Raw genomic sequence first — 20,733 nt, 5'->3', positions numbered from 1 at the left:
TTTTCTCATTTGCAAAATAATGGAATGAGGGCACTAATGTCTGTGTCGCATCCTTACTAATCTTTGTAGTTCCCACAATATTTGCTTTTTTCCATCGTGTCAGAAACTTCTCTTTGCTGCAGTCCAAGAAGCTGTGAATGTTTTTAAAGCAGTTCGTAGCGGACTCTGTTTAATGTCCTGTACAGGTTTTGCAAACATGTAATTTATCTGTAATTGCACCATGCAGATGTAGGGTAATGCTTGGCAAGAGAAGCCCATTTTACAGATGCTCACCAGTCTGCCGAACAGCTATTCTGTGACCATGCAGCGTTCCTGATGGCTCTGATCCCCTGCCTCTAGCTCTTGCATGCTGTAAGTCATAGTTATGTGGGGAAGCAGTATGGGCAATTATTACTACAGCTATATAAAACTAAAGCTGGGGAAAAAAGCTGAAATCAAGAACTGTAAAGCAGAACCTGAAAAAAAAGCTTGTTTCATGTTATCGCACTTTTTTCTTCTTTTCTACATCAAGCTGATGCTACTGACTGTTGAATATGTACAACAGCATTTTAGATTTTAAGAAAGTTTGTCCTCTTAAAAGGGAGTCCGTCACCCCTAAAATGCATTTTAAGTAGGCTATACAGTGTCGTAGGGTACTTATCCCCTTTAACAACCATACTAGTATTCTACCTGGAAAAATAGCTTTCAATTCATAAACCGATTTAGGGTCTCTGGTGTACACTCGGCATGGCCAAGAGTTGGGTGCTTACTCCCCTTCCCTCTCCCCTCTTCTTATTGATAGTGCTCGCTTCCCCTAGTGAACACTGTATGATTGCTGCCAGTGGGTGTGTGGTCGCACATACACACAGTGGTCGCACACGTTCTTCTCCATGTCACCCTTCTTCTGACGTTGCTCACTTCCGAGTGTATTAGTGTAGTGAGCGATGTCAGATGAAAGGAGATATGGAGGAGAACGCTCGTCCACTGCGTGTGCGCTTGGCCCCACAAGTATTCTCAACCAGAAGCAAAAGAAGTCCACCAATATGCAAATCAGGAGGCATAACAATGCAAGAAATTCTAAGCCATATTAAGGGTGTACTGAAGACTTCTCATTTGCATTTGATGGATAGTTATTTTCTCAGGAACTGTACCAGTAACAGGTAAATGTATGGTCATTAAAGGGGAGAAGTCCCCTACAGCACAGTATATAGCCCATTTACAATTTATTTTGGGGATGAGAGACTGCCTTTAAGTTTATTAAATGGACTTGTCCCATTGCTCAAAATATCCTATATACACTTAGTTCTGAGTCATCATGCTATCTGAGTTTTTCACATATAAAACAAGTACCCATTATAGTCTATGGTGCTATTCACATGTCCGATTTTGTTTCCGGACAATGGATCAAAATCGCTCATATGTCAAGTAATGACCTTTGGAATTGTGAGACAGATCGGAATCCTAACAGTGAGTACATCAGACACCATTAGGATGCCACATGTTAGACTACCTGCCTAATTTTATATGTGAAAAAAGTCACTGCATGACTAGTAGCTTTCACTTAAACATATAAAACCTATACAGAAACTAAGAAAAAGAACATTTAAAAATTATATAACCTATTATGCATAAACAAAATTAGAAAATTACAAAATATGGATTATTAAAACCACACAGGCAAAGATAACTCTACCACAATCAGATTTAGAGCAGTCAGACTGCAATCAAGTGGCAAACTCTAGAATCAATAGCATTAATAGGTAATCAATATATATATCATATGGTACATGGAGAAAGAAAATTACATATCATGTAACATACATATGAATAATAGACCATTGCCTGTGGTCACTTAAAAAAGGACAATTCAGAGTAAAACTAACGACCTACACAATAACAAAAATACAAATAGTGTATAAGTAGTGACCAATAGAAAGTCCCGACTAAACAGGTAGGACTACAGGAAAGTACCTGAAGTTGTCCAGGTCATATATAATAAATATCACTGAACAGGATTCAATGTAGTCAAAACTAAACATATGTTGACGGTATTCATTTGTCATTCTTTAACATGTCAACGGGCGAGTTTTCCCATTTACTTAATGATATTCCGAGATATTTCATGTTTATGAGCTGGACCACTCCAAGGCATTCCTCTAGACCTACTTATTTAGTCAGGACTTTCTGTTGTTCATGCAGGTCTTGACGAGGGCGCGTGCTGGACTTCTGATTCATGAAGAATCGTAAGCTGGTTTAAGATTTGTAGTGGAGCTAAAACGTGACCTGCCACCATCCCACCCAAGCACCGCTCATTTTGCCGAAGCTGAGAGAAACTGGTGTGGTACTGTCAAAAGTTGCAAAATGTTGCCACAACTGTGAGTCGTGCTTACATTTTGTGATTTTTCAAGGCTTTTACTCCAGAATTTTGGTTTGAAAGCTTTGATTCATGTTTGTATTTTTATTATTTGATGGTGGTGGTGGTTTTTAGAGATGAAGATCGAAGTTCACACTCTTTAATTTAAAATAATTTGATTAGACAGATTCTCATGCAGATCAGTGTCCGGCCCATAGTCCTGAACAGCTCATTGACATATAAGAAAAACATGGATTACTCTAGAATAAGACATCGGATCGCAGATATCAATGTATCATTTCATTTGGCTTCCTATGACCTACATGCCATATAGACGGCTTAGGAGGGTTGATCCTACTGACAGATTCCCTTTAAATTCAAATGTCCCCTTTTTTTTGGAGGGGGGGGGGAATAAGCCACTTCCAAAGCTGTCTATCTCCATTGACAACACATGAACTATCGGCTTGCGTGTATGGGAGAATCTGAAATACTTTCAGGTTTCTGGACTTGTGAGTTACAAGCATGTAATATTGTAGAAATTGAAAATCCTCCATTTTTTTTTCCATTTCAGATGACATTCAGAACATGAACATGTAGGGTCACCTTTACATAAGAGACCACCAATATTATAAATGGCATGTGGTAGTTTGGAGACCCCGATAAAGGTTAAACAGTTACGTTTTTGCTGTAGCCTGTAAAATCTGTTTACTATACCTCTAACTTGTAGAAAAATGTTGTGGAACACATGAATTTGTGTTCAGTAATTTCACTTTAGTATCAACGTCTCAGGCAAGCTTTCTGGAGCTCCCCAGCCGTTAATGACTTCATAATTCTACGTTCTCTTTCTGAGCCAGTTTTAAACCCTGATGTGCATGTGTTCTTTTTTGTTTAGTTACCTGTCAGAAAGCTTTTTGTGTTCCATGGTTGCAATCAATATGGCATATATTCGCAAGATTAACAGAAATGCAGGGCTCTCCATAGAAACAGCTTTAGGAGCAAATAATAGTTGGCTAAGCCATGAAGTTAAAAAAACACGGCATCAGTTTTTCATTTCCTAAAGTGTTTTCTGAAGGCTTTGAGTTGCAAGGGCGGGCTTGTCTTCTGAAGATTTTCACCCACATTTCTCGTCCTTATTTCTAAAATATATGTGTTTGTTTTTGTTCTTTGTGTTGTTTAATGCTTTTTTTCTAGTTATGTTTCATGGTTAAATTCTTTTTTTGGAAATCTACGTGTTTTTGATGTCTAAATCAGATAACTCTACATAATAAAGAAGCTCTCCTCCCATCAAATGTTTTATCCTCTTAATATATGGCACTCATCATATTATATAGCACTGTGCACTTACAATTGCTCTGTCTGCCCTTCTACCCAGCTAATTCTCTTTTCTGTTAGGTCTATAACATAACGCCATTAAACACTGACTAGCCGAATCATAAGCTCTATGTAAAAACAGGATGTCAATTTTCCCTGCATGAGTCATGAGTCACTTCAAAAGTCTCTGGCAGAGGGTGAAGGGAGCAGCTGGATCTGTAGGTGAAGAGGGTGAAGAGTCATGCAGGGACAAGAAACTTCCTGTTCCTACATAGAGCAGAGAAAAGTGAAGAATTGACTGGGTAGAAAGAGAAAACGAGCAATTGTAAGTATACAGTGCTATACATTTTGATGACTGCAATATATTAAGAGGATACAACGTTAATGGGAGTGCTTGTTTAAGCATAATTGATATTTTCAGTGAGAGCCATATATACCTTTCCTGCTGGCTAGCCAATGAGCTTCAAGCCAACAATCCATTTGGTAAACATTTTACCTATACGGAAATGTCAATTCAAGTTGTATTTATCTGCAGACTTGGCACTTGTGCATTACTAAAGTCACTCACTACAGCATTACTCACCTGTCTTACAAAATTTGAACTTACTCAACATAGATAGTTGGCCAACTCTCTACATGGTGTGACTCAACAGTTTGATAGTAGAAAGGAGTTAGCTGGTGCTCTGCACAACACCAGGTCAGAATACCAATGCACTGACCTGGGATTGCTTTGGTATTTGGGCCTGGTGCTGCACAGATCACTTGCTATTTCCCTACTACTACCACTACCATATTGGATCTGCCAACCTGAGGCGCTGCAGCAGCTAGAACCATATGTGACGTTATTTCAGAGTTGTGTGTCACGCAACCATATCAGGTGTACGGGACCATTAATCTGGATAACACCCTATTGCACTTTCTTTATTCCCTAGCCATTTCCTTACACTTATGACATTTTGATGCAGTCTTGGGTGATGGACTTAAACGTCTCTTTTTTACCATCCCAACTCAAATGTATGTTTTTTTTGGGAAAGCAAGACAACTGTTGAGTTGAACACCATAATTCACTGCTCCCCGTTAAAGATCTCTTGGAGTGGATCACCCTTTATTACTAACGTCTGCATTGTCCAGTGTTGATTGGACTTCACTCTACTTCCCCTTTCGTTGTATAGACAATCCTAGTATTTAGCTGCGCAATGACTTTGTATGCTCTTCATACTGTTATACTTATGGTGTTATGCTATGGATGTATTTGGAACAATATTCTGAGCTTCAGTATGAACATTTTACATAGGTGGGAGATGAATTTTACAACTACCTACTGTATTTAGTTAATATTGATTTGCATATCTGCCAATGGCACCTGTAGCGCGATTGAAGGAAATTGTTGCTAGAGGATGGGTAAAATTAAAATGTATCTTTGCACTCCTCCACTCTTCATTTATCACCAAGAAACATGCCTGCTCCATAGCAAAAGAAGAATTAAATTACTTATGCACATGGCTGTCTGTCTTCAGACTTCTCTAGAATTAGGCTGTCAAGGAATGCGAGCCTAATGTGCACTTGTAGCAAGGAACGTTTCTCTACCGCAAGCTGATGTCTAAGTAGATTTGAAAATGAAAGGGGTTATTATAGAGTGATTGCAGCACGGAGAGGTATGTCATTTTTACAGGAGTCTCACTCTTTCATTCTTAGCTGTTGTTTTGTTTTACATCATTTCTATTTACAGTCTCGTTGGGACTATGAAGAAGTAGGAAAAACTGCTGAAAATGTATAATCTATGCGGTTCCTTCAAGTGCCGATATAAAAAAAGAAATAGCGCATTTACCCAACTAAAGAAGTGGTTAGTCGTAGTGCCACAGTATGAAACAGCCAGGTGTTTCATCAATGTGCAGATTATAGGCACAGGTACCAATAATTACCATTTCAGGGGAGATGGATAGCTGGCTCCTCAAATTATAGAATTTACTTTAATTTTGTTCTTGAGCAATTTAGTTTTTCACAAGCAGAATAGATATCAATCTGTTTAGGAGAAAATAGCACTTGCTTCAGTCTAGCATTGTTCTTCGTTCAAGTATAGGCCTGCATCTATGTAAAAGCTTTCAGGCTGAGGACATGGTCTACAGATATCATGGTACATTGCCAGCTTATTAAACACAATATTACAGTATATTGAGAACAATAGTGTGTAATTGATATTTTATGTTATAAATGTTCCAAATTAAGTTTTTAATTTTATTCTTTTCAGATGTGAAAAAAAATAAGTGGTTTCTGGCCATAGTAAAATTGGGATAGTAGGATGAAAATTAGCCACATTTACTAGAAAATATTTCTGCTGCTATTCTGTAAATGTATTATACAGTGCTCAGCATAAATGAGCACACTCCAACAGATTTGTCAGAAAACCTGTAGTCTCCCTTTAGAATCAACATTTTCTGTAAGTTATCATACTACTACCAAACATACCATAGTTCTACCATAAATGTGGGTCATTGATTGCAAACAAGATTGGTTATTTTGCAAACTTAAAAAGGAGCTTCTCTTAACAAATTCTTTCAAGAACATGTTTCAGAAATGACTACAACCCAATGAAAGTCTTAGGAGCAATACAGTGCACACTACAGAGAAATTGCATGTATGGGTGTAGTCCAAGGAAGCCTCTACTGAAGCCCATGCACAAAATAGCCCACCTACAATTTGCCAGGGCCCGTGCTGAAAAATATGAAGACTACGGGAACTGTATAGTTTGGAGTAATGAGACTAACATACCGTAAATGTTTTTGGTACTGATGGCTTTAAAACTGTATGGTGTCACATAGGTGAGGAGCACAATGGAAAATGCATGGTGCCTACAGTAAAACATGGTGGTGGTATTGTTTTTATGTTGCATGAGCAATACTGGTGTCAGGGAGATACATTTCATTGATAGTATCACAAATTCACAGATATACCGCTGTACAGTGGAGAGAAGCTGAAATGAAGAGAAGATGCAATCATCACTCTGTGCGCTTGGTAGACGTTCAGTTTACTAACATGGAATGACCTAAAACACACATCTAATGCCATTGTTGCATTTTTGAAGAAGAACAGGATGAATGTGATTCAGTGGCCAAGTCTGCCTCCTGATCTGAGCCCAATCGAACACTTTTGGGCAGTTGTGAAGAGACAAGCTGAGCATCACTCTCCATCAATCATCCAGGCTCTATGAGAGATTGTTCTTGACGAATGGAAAAAGCTGGATGTTGCATTGCGATATGTCACCAACGTGTTCATTCTATGCCTAGCAGACTTGGTGCTGTCCTTCAAAGTCATGAAGGTCATACAAAATATTAGATGCAGTAGTTTTTCATGTTGGGTATATTCATCTTTACATCAACTAATTTGTGTAGGATTGAAGATTTTGTATTGAAAGCTATATTATTAATAGTGATGAGCGAGTGTACTCGTTGCTCTGGTTTTCCTGAGCATGCTCGGGTGACCTCCGAGTATTTATGACTGCTCGGAGATTTAGTTTTCATCACGGCAGCTGAATGATTTACAGCTACCAGCCAGGCTGAATACATGTGGGGGTTGCCTGGTTGCTAGGGAATCCCCACATGTAATCAAACTGTCTAGTAGCTGTAAATCATTCGGCTGCCGTGATGAAAACTAAATCTCCGAGTAGTCATAAATGCTCGGATATCACCCGAGTGTGCTCGAGAAAACCCGAACAATGAGTACACTCGCTCATCACTAATTATACACCTTACTTTCGGGTTATGGGTTAAAAAATGTTCTATTAAACTCAGTCCTATCTATTTTGGGGAAATTGTTCTTGGGTTCTTTCAGATAGTGATTCAAATCTTACTCTTTGAAGGGGTTGTACCCATTTATGTTGAGCACTCTATGTTGTAAATATGACCCAATGATTCAGAAATTAATGACTGTCAAGTGCCAATAACCCTCTGTAACAACAGTTTGGATAAATTCATTATACTATGTTAGAATAGTGGCACAATTTAATGGGATATCATAATGTTTCAACCAAGAGGCAAAACTGCTTTTTTAAGAAATTAGGTTTCCTTTATATTATACCCCATGAAGCAGTGTATTGAAACATATTGATGAAGTAGCAAATGGTAGCAGTGTTAGTTCCCAGGTATTTTTAGAACTTCATGTATGATAAAATAGTAGAAAGCATGTTATCTAAGTCTCTGTAGCTTCAGGTTACTTTTTAGAATAGGCTTTTGTGATTGTACATAAGGAATAACAGTTATATTTTGGTCCATTCAAGGACTTTTATTCTGCATTTTTCAGCAGTTTTCCCCTCTGCTGCATCTATCTTTTGTTTTAATTTGACTCTGATCTACTGGGCAAGCACTAGCTGCAATAATGTTTCCCATACACAGTATTCATGGAAATGAGCAATTCGAGCTCTTTTTGCTATTCAAAGTGACATTACACAGCAGTAGTGAGCAGTATAGCTGTGAATCCAGCACCAGGATGAGAAATGAAACAGTCTTTAAAAAGCCGTAGCAACAGGGTCTGTGTGCTTATATAGCACAGTGCATAACAGCCTGCGTGCTCTGCCATACAGGTATTTGCACAGACTCCATGCACTGAACATTGCTGTGTACATGAGATCTAACACTGTATTCATATGGGATTGTTTTTGCCGTAGTTTTCCTCCAATTTCTTGCCGTTAGAAAATAATTCTGTCATGTGAACACAGAGCATTCAGCATCCATAGCATAGTTAACCACAATACACATTAAAATACACTTTACCACTTAACCCCTCTCTTAAGTAATATGCGACACTAAGGCTATGTGCACACGTCAGGATTTCTGGCAGAAATTTTCCTGACAAAAAACGGACATTTCTGCCAGAAATGCGGTTTTTTTGCGTTTTTGAAGCTTTTTTTTGCGCGTTTTTGATGCGTTTTTTTGCGTTTTTTCCAAATGCATAGAATAGTGGGAAAAACGCAAAATTAATTAACATGCTGCTTTTTTTTAGCGCGATGCATTTTTTTCGTGGAAAAAACGCATCATGTGCACAATAATTGCAGAATGCATTCTAAATGATAGGATGCATAATGTCTGCGTTTTAATGAGTTTTTATAACGTTTTTATCGCGAAAAAAATACGCGAAAAAACCTGAACGTGTGCACATACCCTAAAAATGTTATCTGTACTTTTTGTCTAATGTATTGTCAGGGCAAATATTTCATGGCTTGTGATGGCATATGCTATATACTTTATACGGGACAGCCAGGAGTCAACCTCTATGCCATAACGCTGTGCATGGCAGTGCAGAAAATACAGGAATGGGTATGCCTGGCATTTAATGTAGCTCTGGAAAGGTGACTGATCCAGGTTAGTTTTGAGACAAAGAGAATTATTCGGTCATTGCTGAAGAGCTGGCGACTTCTCATTCTCTGTCATTAAATCCATGTTTTGGAAGTAAATTAAAGACTAACTGTATAAAAGGAAAGGAAAAAATAAAAAAAGCAAAACGTTCCTGGTTTGCATATTTCTATATCTGAACAGTGCCAGTACACAAACTAAAGAGGAATCGAGCCCCTACAGCAAGATCTTCTATTCCTAAGCCAGGTTTTGATTATCATTGGCAGTATCCTCAAATTACACCTTAAATGTCTCCGAAATGCAGAAATTGAGTTTCATGGGTAAAAAACAGCACAGTTGTAATAGAAGCTAACGTGTAAATTCAGAAGAAATGAACGATGAATTGAACCAGCGATGGAAATTGATTCTATCAGTCAGTTCCTGTGCCATATAGCAAGCGTAGAAACAGCTAGGATCTGTGATTAAATAGAATTCAGAAGTGCCACCGGCTAAATATGGGTCTGGACTCCCTCGGGTCAGAACTGCACCTGTCAGGCTTCACTGCTTGATACCCAGCTCTGTCTGGCAGGAGGAAGGCACTGGTGTATGTCGGACGCTGCAGGCACAGTCTGGGGAATTGATAGGCATTACCTGACTGAACTTCAGGCATGATAAACATTGCACTCAGCAGGGAAGCAATCTGGCTTTCTTATCATGAATCAGTGGACCTGGAGTGTCTCCGTTGACCTCATGATTCATGCCAATGGGGCCTATCATAAATGGAGATAATTCCAAAAGAGACACCGCTAGTTTATCAAGTAAACTGGGGCACAGTAAAAAACAGCTTTGTAACCTATAACTAAATTAATAGAAAATAGAAATCGATCACTCACAGCCCAGTGACGGGCGGCTAAAACAATTCCATAAAAAGTTAACTTTCTCTCTGGAACCTCGGCTCCCGTTTCTCATTAGTTCTGAAGTACTGCACATTTCTAGCATATGGCACAGATCTACTGCTTATTTCCAACAACAGAAGCTTCCTCTTTCTTGGCTTATTCATAGCCAGTCCCTACGCTTATTTTCAGCTGTATGTGACTTATAGATAACTGGGAATTGATTAACTTAATAATCGGCCATATTGGAATTGGGAGTTTAGACGTTTAGACACATGGTCATCCAGACTGCATGCAAGTATGCATAAGGCAGGCTGTCAGGCCCAGAATAAGAGACAACAGTTATAATAATATGTTTAGACATTTGTCAAACTTCTTATATTGAATATTATATATGTATATTCCTTTCCCATGTCTTACAGATCCCATGCATGGTCCGCGGAAGCTGCAGGTGGTTGAAATAAAGTCCAGGGAAATAACTATTCGCTGGGAGCCATTTGGATACAATGTTACACGGTGCCACAGATACAACCTCACTATTCAATATAGGTACCAGATTGGAGGGCAGGAGCAAGTGCGGGAAGAAGTAAGCTGGGATACGGAGAGCTCACATCCCCAGCACACAATCACTAAGCTGACTCCTTACACCAATGTCAGTGTCAAACTTGTACTCATGAATCCAGAGGGCCGGAAGGAAAGCCAGGAGCTAGTAGCACAGACGGATGAAGATGGTAAGTTCTTCTGGAAATACAAATAATCAGAATGTGTACTTTTCCTAAAATGTATGAAAACATTGTCATCTACTGTTTTATGGAGCTAGGGTCCATCCCGATGTCAGGTGAATACAGAGCTGAACATCATACAGGACTTAGAGCAGGAGACTCCATACAGCTCCACAATACAGATCTATAGGGACAGAATGTGCCCAAAACCTTGCCTGTTTTTTTGTCAATTGTGTCTCTGATGGATATATTTGATGGTCTGTACATTGGCTGCAGTGCCTGGGCTGACAGTGGTTCTCCTGACCCAAACTGACAAGCTCGTATATGCTCATGAGACTGCAAGTTCAGATTAGGAGACTATCGTAGTAAAGAGCAAGACGTGCACTCTCGCTATTTGTGGTGCAGACTGAACATGGAGGGATCCTCCCGAATATGGTCCTGGACAACAACAGTCGCACTCAAGAAAGAAGTCTGTAGATTTCTTTGCCAAACAAACGTTTGTTTGGCAAAGAAATTTACAGACTTCTTTCTTGAGTGCGACTGTTGTTGTCCAGGACAGATTAGGAGACTCACAGTAAGTTTGGGGATGGTAGTTATTAGACAATGAAATACGTCCATCGGAACTGTGCCTAGTGGATTTCAATTGTAAATAATATTTATCTTACATTTTTTGCTAGCACTAATTATTGTACAAAGAAATCATGTAAGCTACATTTTTTTCCATTTGATATTTGGTGCATTTTAAAAATACAGGTAGAGTATATTCTGGAAGATTGGTTGCCAAGATTGCTCCATTAATTGGCTTATGGGACGTGTAGATAAGTTGTCCAAGAAAAAATACACAGCTGAATTCTGAGATACCAGCAACAAAGTCTAATATGCAAGTAGTGCTCCTCTAGCCTGTGTGGACACCCCAGTTGTTGGCACATCTAGTGAGGGTATTGTAATACTAGTGATCTCATTCCGATTTCTCCTGCTGGACAGATCTTTCTGTCACTTTACCATTTAGGGTACACTCACACTGCCGTACAACACGGCCACATGCTATGTAATGTTTTATCGGATAGCACTTGGCCCAGTATTATACTGTGGGGCCGTGCAGATTATTTTCTCATGACGATTGCCGATCACACTCAGCTGACACTCAGCTTAAACTTTGACAGAGTGCCATTAGCATAATCGTCCCGATTATCTATCATGACAGAAGATACACCAGTGTGAGTGAACCCTTAGCAGCATATTTCAATGGTTTTGTGCTTATTTAATGTTTTGTTGAGTTAATTATTGTTCTTGACATGATCTTCAACCATAGGTGAGACCACTGCTCTGGCGGGTGGAGAGTATACCTACCTCAACATCATTGCATTCAGACTTTTTTCCACATTTGTTTCAACAGAGATAGATGCTGCATTCATGAGAATGAGATTTGTAAAACCCTTTACACATAGTATATTTGGAGCACCTCTATTTTAGGGGGTTTTGTAGAAGCTTTAAATTACTTACACTGTTGGGTCTGTGTGTGTTTTCCCCACATTAACATTAATAGAGAAATAATGCAAGTGAAAAGAAGTATCCAAAGGATTGGGGATGATTGATGAAGATCTGAGCGCTGCGACTTCCACTGACCTCAAGAATAGGGCTCTGAAATGCAGGATAGGAATGGGAGTGGTGGCCTTCAACAACGCATTTACTATTGTTGGGACTGTCGGTGACAGCTGAGTGCAGGAATCTGCTTTCTTCAGTCCCATAGAGAATAGGCTTCTTATTCAGATCCCTGTTTTGGGGATTGATGGGGTACCAGCAGACAGACCTACCTAGGTGATGACGTATTGTTTAAAGGCACAGCACAAACCATATGTTTGAAAGAGAAGGGAAACACTCTTTTTTATTATTTCTGCCTTATTAATTTCTGTACAGACAATAAAGCAGTACTGAGCTTCTGTGTGACATGTTAAAATTAAGAAAGAAATAAAGAAAACGTAAGAGGCTAAAGAGAATGTATCTTGGATAACGACCTATTGTTAAAATCCAGGCTTTATTTCTAACATATTTTTGAAGTTTTACTGGTGTTTTTAATGTTTCGCGTTTGACTATCAATATCAAAATATCTTGAAATATTCCAGTTTTCACAGTAGGCAGTAAATGGCATGCCGACACGTTCTCGGCTTTGCTGTGTAGACTGGGACACCATTAGCCTATCTAGATAATAGGACTAATATTTTAAATGGCCATATTACATGTGATTGTTGTCTTTTTAGTGCCTGGGGCTGTACCTTTAGAGTCAATTCAAAGCAGCACATTTGAGGAGAAGATTTTTCTACAGTGGAGAGAACCTGCACAGACCTATGGCATTATTACATTGTATGATGTAAGTCACAATTTTCTTAAAGTTTCTTTGCTTTTATCAATGAGAAACATACTGTATTTTAATACATAATACTGCATAAATGTGCATTCCCGTTAGTCACAAATGTAATAGATTATTAATATTGACATTATTATTATAATTCTGCAACTACTGCTAATTTATCAAATTTAAAAAATGTCTACATATTGAGAAAAGTCCACTTTATTTATTTGTTGCTGTGCACAGTTTTCATTTTTTTTTAAACAAAATGATAGCTTGGTCCTTGGGGTAGGTTATAAGCAGCGTGGTCTCCAAATCCTGGACCGTGGGAAATTGGCACAGCAAATAGTCTTTTCACCTTGGCAGCAGCTTATTCCTACAATCACAATAATAGACATATCTGTGAATAGATGGATTGTTGTACACATGTAGGATAAATATTGCAGGGGTTGTAGGACTCACCCCAGTTTTATGGACCCATTGTTCCAATTAACCTAAGGATACCCCGTGGATGGTTTTGTTGTTTTTTTAATTAGGAGATTATTTAGTCCATATTCGATTTTGTAGTTTTTGTGTAAATATAGAGGCAATTTCCAATGCCTTTTTTGAAGGAGACTCAGAGAGATCTGGGACATTTATCGTTCTTTTCTTTATACGTGTTCTTCTTTTTGGATCTGCATGTTGAATCCAGTATCTGATTCTGTTTTAACATGTAATGACTACTCCTTACTTGAAATGGTTTAAAGCACAAACACTTTTGTGGAAACAAATAATAATAATAATAATAATCTTTATTTTTATATAGCGCAGCGCTTTACAGTTTGCACACATTATCATCACTGTCCCCTTTGGGGCTCACAATCTAGAATTCCTATCAGTATGTCTTTGGAATGTGGGAGGAAACCGGAGTGCCCGGAGGAAACCCACGCAAACACGGAGAGAACATACAAACTCTTTGCAGATGTTGTCCTGGGTGGGATTAGAACCCAGGACTCCAGCGCTGCAAGGCTGCAGTGCTAACCACTGCGCCACCGTGCTGATAGATAGGATAGAAAGGAGTAGATTCTGAAGAAAATGTAGGATGGGAGAACTTAAAAACGTGACCTTAGTCAGGTGATGTTATGTAGACCTGCATAAAATGATGTTTTCTTAGGGCATGCTTAAAACTGCGGACACTGGGAAATAATGGGATCATTTGGGTAGTTCATTTCAGAGATGTGGTGCAACGTGAGAAGAGTCTTGGAGATAGGGCTGGGAGATTCGAATTATGGAGAATGTTAGTAGTAGATTAAACAGTCCTGAAACAAAATCATGGATGTAAAGCATCTGTTAATGTCTAATTATGCTTTTTATGGGAATACTACTTTAAATATTTATCACTTGCAGGTCAAATACATTTTGGGACAAGCAAGCAAGTTGGATGGGAGCTTCATTAGTATTGGGCATGTCCTTCAGGTAGATGCGCCAAGAACTAGATGGAGCTAGGATTGTGGTTGTGTACGAACATGTGCATCTAAGACCATAAAGCGCTGTCAGCAGAGACATACATGAGTCAGTCATTTCTTTAGAATACATTATAATTCACTTCTTTCTTATGTTCATGCTTATCCATGTTGTGCATACCTGTGACAGCCAAACAACATGAATGGTAGGGTTGCCGATTTCAATGGATTGTTCATGGACAATAAAGTGGAAATGGCATAATGGCCACTTTCATTGCTTTTTGCCTGCATTTCCTTTCTTGAAACCTATTATGAGAGAAGCAAACAGGTGTAATTTAAAAAGCAACATTTATTTGAATGCAAATTCCTTACAATTATATGCTGCTAGTTCTGTAGGAACCATTCCCTGTCTAACAAGGGACCTGTACGTGACTACATTTGGAAGTCTACTGACAAAGAATGGAACAGTCTAAACTGTCAGGCAATAATCAGGAGGAAAGCCGTCACTTCGCCCAACTTAGCTGTTGTTTGGTTGCTTTCTGACTGGCATTATAATGAGGAAATTATCCCAGTCCAAAGAACAGAACTGTACAGCAACTAAAGCACTTTCTACTTCTCCAGTATGGAGCTTTATATTTCCAAAGACATTAGTAAGGACTGGTAGCTTCAAACATGTACTGAACATATAGAGAGGGCTCTTTTCACAGAAGATCCAGCCATTTATTATGTAATGCACACACAAAAGGTTTTTATGACAAGCCAGAGTAGTGTGTGAAGAGGGAGAGAAAGAAAACTCTACTTTTCACCTGTCAATCAAACACTCGACAATTGGTGGGACTCAAAAGTCACAAATGCTTCTGCCAAGTCAAAAACGTCAGTTTTGACAGCAATAAAAAAAAGAGAACAATAGGTTACTGAAATATTTATTTTTGTCCCTCGCTATGCAAATGGCTGCCTAAAAGATGCTCTTGAATTGCTGGTGGAAATTTTCTAAAGCAAGGATTCTAGACAGTTCTGTTAGGATAGACAGTTCTGTCAGAATCGGATAAACACTGTGCCCTGTGCCTGTTTTCAGCCATCCCAATCCTTTGACCAGTGTGTGGCAATTAACATGACGCTAGCAGGGAAAGATTGACTTGTTTTGATGGTTCCACATCTAATGATGCACCAATTATATCCACAAAGGATGCGATGTAAATATCAGTACGGAAAATAATTGGCAATGAACTTCAAAGCCTCAAATGTCCATCATTGTGTTTTCTCCACTCCTCTGTTAACAAAGTAAAAAAAAAGAAGAAATGTTTTTCCCATTGTCAGCTATCTAATATTATCGATGTTTTAGATATGATGTTTTTTTCTTCAATGGATTATCTCATGAATATTATTAAAAAGCTGCTCAGGGATTCATCTGATCACACTGCAGGTTCGGATGCACTGACGTCTGATGATCAGCTGTTATTACCTGGGAAAGCCACGCTTGTTCTTATATTCCAGTCACTCCCAGGGATAGCCGCCTCTGTAACATACTCGGTAAAATGCATCCATCCGTACATTTCAACTACAGCAAGGAAAGCCATATCTCTCCAATGCCGGGTGGGAAGCCATGATTCAAAAATGTTGACCACTACAGAGAAATGTAGAATTACATGGCAATGATTCGCATAGATGGCCAGCATGAACTGTTAAATTGTAAAACGCTGCGGAATTTGTTGGCGCTATATAAATAAAGATTATTATTATTATTGTTAACCTTATATTGCTGAGTTCCAATAAAACCAGAGCCTTTGACATTCATAGGTATAAGGCACATGTAACGCTATTGTCATTGTGAGGCAAACCCTTTAATAGGTGTACATGGAATCACTTTACTTCCTTTTAGTAAACCTTTTTATAAGGCTAAAATATATTTGATGTAACTAGACTTACAATGTAAACTGTGTAGCTTTAAAGGGGTCTGTCGTCTCAAACTCAAACCACTTTCAGCGAGGAAAAACATTTTTTTGTCCTTGTATCTTTTTTTCATTATTACACATAACTTAATTTATGGATATCTATGGTTTGATTTCTTTGCCCGTGTGGATTAGATGGGCTGTTACCGAGATCTGGTGAGAATTTCATGTCAATGGCACCTTTACAAATGTCTTTACTTAGAAAATTGATGACATGTCCAATATTTAGTTCACCCACTTTAGCCCCGATAAAAAAAATTCCTGTTGTACATAGTTTACGAATTCCATTACATATGAAATTAAGGGGTTCTTAGTGCACCCTTAATGTGACCAAGGGATCAGTGCACTGCTTTGCACCCCTCAATTACAATACTCCACTCTTACCCTTATGTTGATTGACAGACGTCACTTTACAGCGCTCCTGGAATTGAATCGCCAACCCTACTCTCACTGACACTTGAGGACCTGAGAGCACACAGTGTCATTGAAGGGATGCTTTGATCGCTCTCCTGTCTGCAAGGGCCAATCACAGAGCACAAGACCAGACATTTGCTTGCGGATTATACTGACAGAAAAGGGATATGAAAGTGAAGACACACTGATACTGGAAGGGTCAGGAGCACACAAAGTTTTAGAGCGGGCTCATTGTCAACTTCCCCTCCTGTCAGCATTGGCCATCTGCTACTGTGTGATCCTATGTGCAGCGAGCAGCTGCTGCAGACAGGAGAGAGAGATCAGAGCACACCTGCAATGATACGTTGTCTGCTCTCGGCTCTTGCAGTGTCAGTGCGTGCAGGACTGGGGATACAATTCAATAAGTGCTCCATAGAGAAGTCCAGATTTTCCCTTTCTGAGCATGCCCACGGGATGACCTCCCATTGGAGGTCGGGGGTCACATGCTTAGATAATGTAGCTAATCCCATTGGTCCTCTAGGAAGGTCCTAAAGGTGTTCTTCTTCTGTGGCAGACTCCCATTGGTCCTTCTCGGAAGGTCTTGTACTTGCTGCAGCTATAAAAGGTTTGCATGGTCACACGGCCATGCGCTAGTATACAATTGTTATCGTGTGTGTGTTGATGAGTGCAAGTCGTTCCTTAAAAAACCCATCCCTTGTGTATGACTGTTCGCGTAAGGTGTATGGCTGCAATCTAGCGCCCGGCTGAACTCACAGCTTTACCACACGAAACAGCGTCTAACTGCTGTGACCGCCAGTGCAGCGCCGCGCGCTATTAGAGCACTTACCTTACCCAAGTCAGGGTGGTTAGTGGCGTCCGCTAGTGTGGCACAGAATGCACTTCTGTGCATATTAGTTTCCTCTGATGCCCCAATTGTGGTGTCGATCACAAGAGGTCTACACTAACTAATCCTGTGTCCTGGGATAGAGATCTGTGGTTCCTTGCTTGCGCTCTCTGTGCGGTACCGCGACCCTGAGACTTAACAGGGATCGCTTTCTTCATACAGGGTGAAGTTAACCCATGTGTGTATCATTGTACCGCCATATAGTCCGTCATTACTTAGCAGCAGGTTCCATCTCTGCATGGTGGACCCCGGGCTGCGAACACACCTTATTATATCTGTTTAATTATTTGGTGCGTTCCGCTAGCCCTAACACTACATGAATATATATGAGGTTTGACAGACTCCATTTAAATAAAATTACCAGTCATATGAGGTAAACAATGCCTATACTATTGTAGAGAAATGACTCAGGATGAGAGTGTCTCTGTCTTGTCGTGAGATCCTGAAATGAATGGGGATGAGTTGCAAGAGCAGACGCGGTACCTACTGAAGGAACTGCAGCACTTGTGCTTATCCATTGTGATCACACATAATGGTTCTTCCAATCAAAATGTCATCAGTCTTTAGAAGTACAGCACTTTTAAGTGGATGGTTTATGAAAAGTTTTGTCTAAAGAAAGTTTTTTTTTATGAAGATGACACAAAATCAGTGCATAACTATTATTACACTTCTCGTCCTCTCTACTTATCTTTTTACTTTTAGAAAAGATGTGTAATTTATTCACAGGATCTCTACAGCAAGTCAGATATCTCTAAGCAAAAGGATTTTAATAATATCATAAAAATATATAATGTGACACGTATAATAATGTAAAGACCAAACCAGATCCACAATTGTCACCTAATCACAATAACAATATAATATCTGGGCTCATTAAATATATAGTTCTTAAAGTTATTTTGTATTTATGGACTTTTGATTGAGTCAAGCCATAAGTGTGATTCGTGGGTCTATGATCCTTGGGATGACCGGGCTCAGCTCCAATTCTCTTTGGATTTTTGACTATGCTTGTGTAGTCCATTAAATTTAATATCAAATTTAGCCAATGTACATTTTTCATCCCCAATCTACCACTAAATGACTTGCTGTTAAAGATGCTTGCTTCTTTTACATTGATGCCCTATCCTTAAGATAAGGCATCAATGTCTGATCGGCCAGGGTCCTTCACTCACCACCCCCGCTGATCAGCTATTATCGGTGCCAGCGGTGGCTGGCCGGAATTACTTACTAGCAGACCTTGGCCGTCTACTTGTAGTGGCCGCTGCGGGGTACTTCTCATCTGCTGCCTATTCAATTCACTAACAAGCATTGGCCACTACGAGTAGATGGCCAATCTCCGCAAGTAAGCACTTCCAGCCAGCGGCCACCGCTGTCAACACCAATATCAGCTAATCAGCGGGGGGTGCCGAGGGCCAGACCTTGACCGATCAGACATCGATGTCAGTGTAGAAGACGTGGACAACTTCTTTAAGGTTCATCAGTGGAAATAGATGATTAATACTAAAAATGCCAAGCTCTAAATACATGACCAACACATATCTACAACTGCAGAAAAAGACATGGACTGCACATTCATGACTCATACATTGATCTATGAGGGTTTATTTGTTGTGGAACAACTGGTACTTTTGAATTACACCATTCATTTTACCACATTGTGTACTGGAAAACGGAAACAAATTTCCAAGTGCGGTGAAATTGTAAACAAAAGGCAATTCAAATATTGTTTTTTTGGGAAATGTTTTTATGGTGTACATTGTCTGGTAAAAATGACTTGGCTGATGGCTTGTGAGTGACTATCCATCATCCTCTTGATTACACTCCAGAGGTTTTCATTGGGGTTCAGGTCTGGAGACTGGGCTGCAGGTTTTGATGTGGCGGTCTCTTAATTTTTGCCAGAGCTGTATATATATATATATATATATATATATATATATATATATATAATGTTTCCTTTTTTTAATATGTTCATTAGTCTTCTTAGGGGCCTTGCATCTACGATCGTTGATTGCTTGTGCTATAAACAGCAATGCCACAGTGTTGCTGCATATAGTAAAAATCACGGTCTCTTTTGAAGCCGGCCACAGGCTGGGGTTTGAAAGAAGCTCTGTGGTGACAGGCATGGAGGTCTTCAACAGACCCCTGGCTATTATAGCAATCGATCAGTGCCCTGTGATCAAGTTGCATCACATGAGGCACCCCTATGCTGGCACACTGCTAAAGCTGGTGTCAGAGTTTGACAGTGGCATTTAACAGATTAACAGACTGTTAGAGGCAGGACTGGTTGTGTGTCACAACCATTATCTTCCGGGTATGGGTCTACTCCATACACCCGCTATAAACGTGCGCTGTACATTTTCGGCGTATGTCGGAAATGTTTTAAAGATGTGCTTTATCGTGCACCATCCGTGCAGCCAGACAGAGCCCCCATGGCTCCAGACCAGACCACCCCACAGGCTCAGAACCACAGCATCAATGGCTTCTACACAACAAAGTGAAAAGGGCAAAAAACTCCTTTCCACATATTCTTAGACTAAAAGCTGTGATTAAAATAAGTGGGACCCTATTGCAGTCTCCTACTAATTTACCGTAAATAATCCTGAGCCAAGTGGGATGAGTGTTGAAAAGAGAGGGGGCAGAATGCAAAATGCTACAATGTTAGAAAAACAAGGCATGGGCCACACATCCATCATGCATTGATCAACTTTCTGATCACACTGTGTGAAGCCCCCTGTCAGTGTGGTGCCACCTCCGCAGTGGTTGACACACAACGCCGCACCTATACGGTCAGGGTCCCAGTTGGAGATTTACTGTGATGTGGCAGTGGGTTTCATACAGTCTTATGAGAATGTTATCTCAGAACCTCCTGTTCAGATTTGTGAGTTTTCTTGTTAGCTATAATAGGTCAGAGTATGAGTTTTGAATGTGCGGAGTGCCGTCCATCTCTTCTTCTACAGTTATGTTATATGAGTGACCCATATCTGCTATTGCTCACTGCACCTACCCTGGTGCACTGTATCTTCAGAGCTGTCTATGAAGCTTGCATCACCTCTGATTTTACATTTCCTTATGTACAAAAAATTACCATAGAAATGATATCAGTCATCATGAAAACC

At 39.7% G+C, this 20,733-nt stretch overlaps 1 protein-coding gene across 9 annotated transcripts in view; it reads left to right on the top strand.

Annotated features, from left to right (window-relative positions):
- Window positions 1–20,733, top strand: part of PTPRM (protein tyrosine phosphatase receptor type M) — a 1,024,381-nt gene that overhangs the window by 569,546 nt on the left and 434,102 nt on the right. For all 9 annotated transcript variants that reach the window (XM_069731071.1, XM_069731069.1, XM_069731074.1 and 6 more), the window contains exons 8-9: window positions 10,283–10,591; window positions 12,841–12,950. In XM_069731071.1, the coding sequence (XP_069587172.1) occupies window positions 10,283–10,591; window positions 12,841–12,950 (419 nt within the window). The remainder of the gene's footprint in view (window positions 1–10,282; window positions 10,592–12,840; window positions 12,951–20,733) is intronic.

The sequence above is a fragment of the Ranitomeya imitator genome, chromosome 6 (assembly GCF_032444005.1).
Source record: "Ranitomeya imitator isolate aRanImi1 chromosome 6, aRanImi1.pri, whole genome shotgun sequence".
NCBI classification, from domain to species: Eukaryota; Metazoa; Chordata; class Amphibia; order Anura; family Dendrobatidae; genus Ranitomeya; species Ranitomeya imitator.
This window is presented reverse-complemented; position numbering and strand designations above follow the sequence as displayed.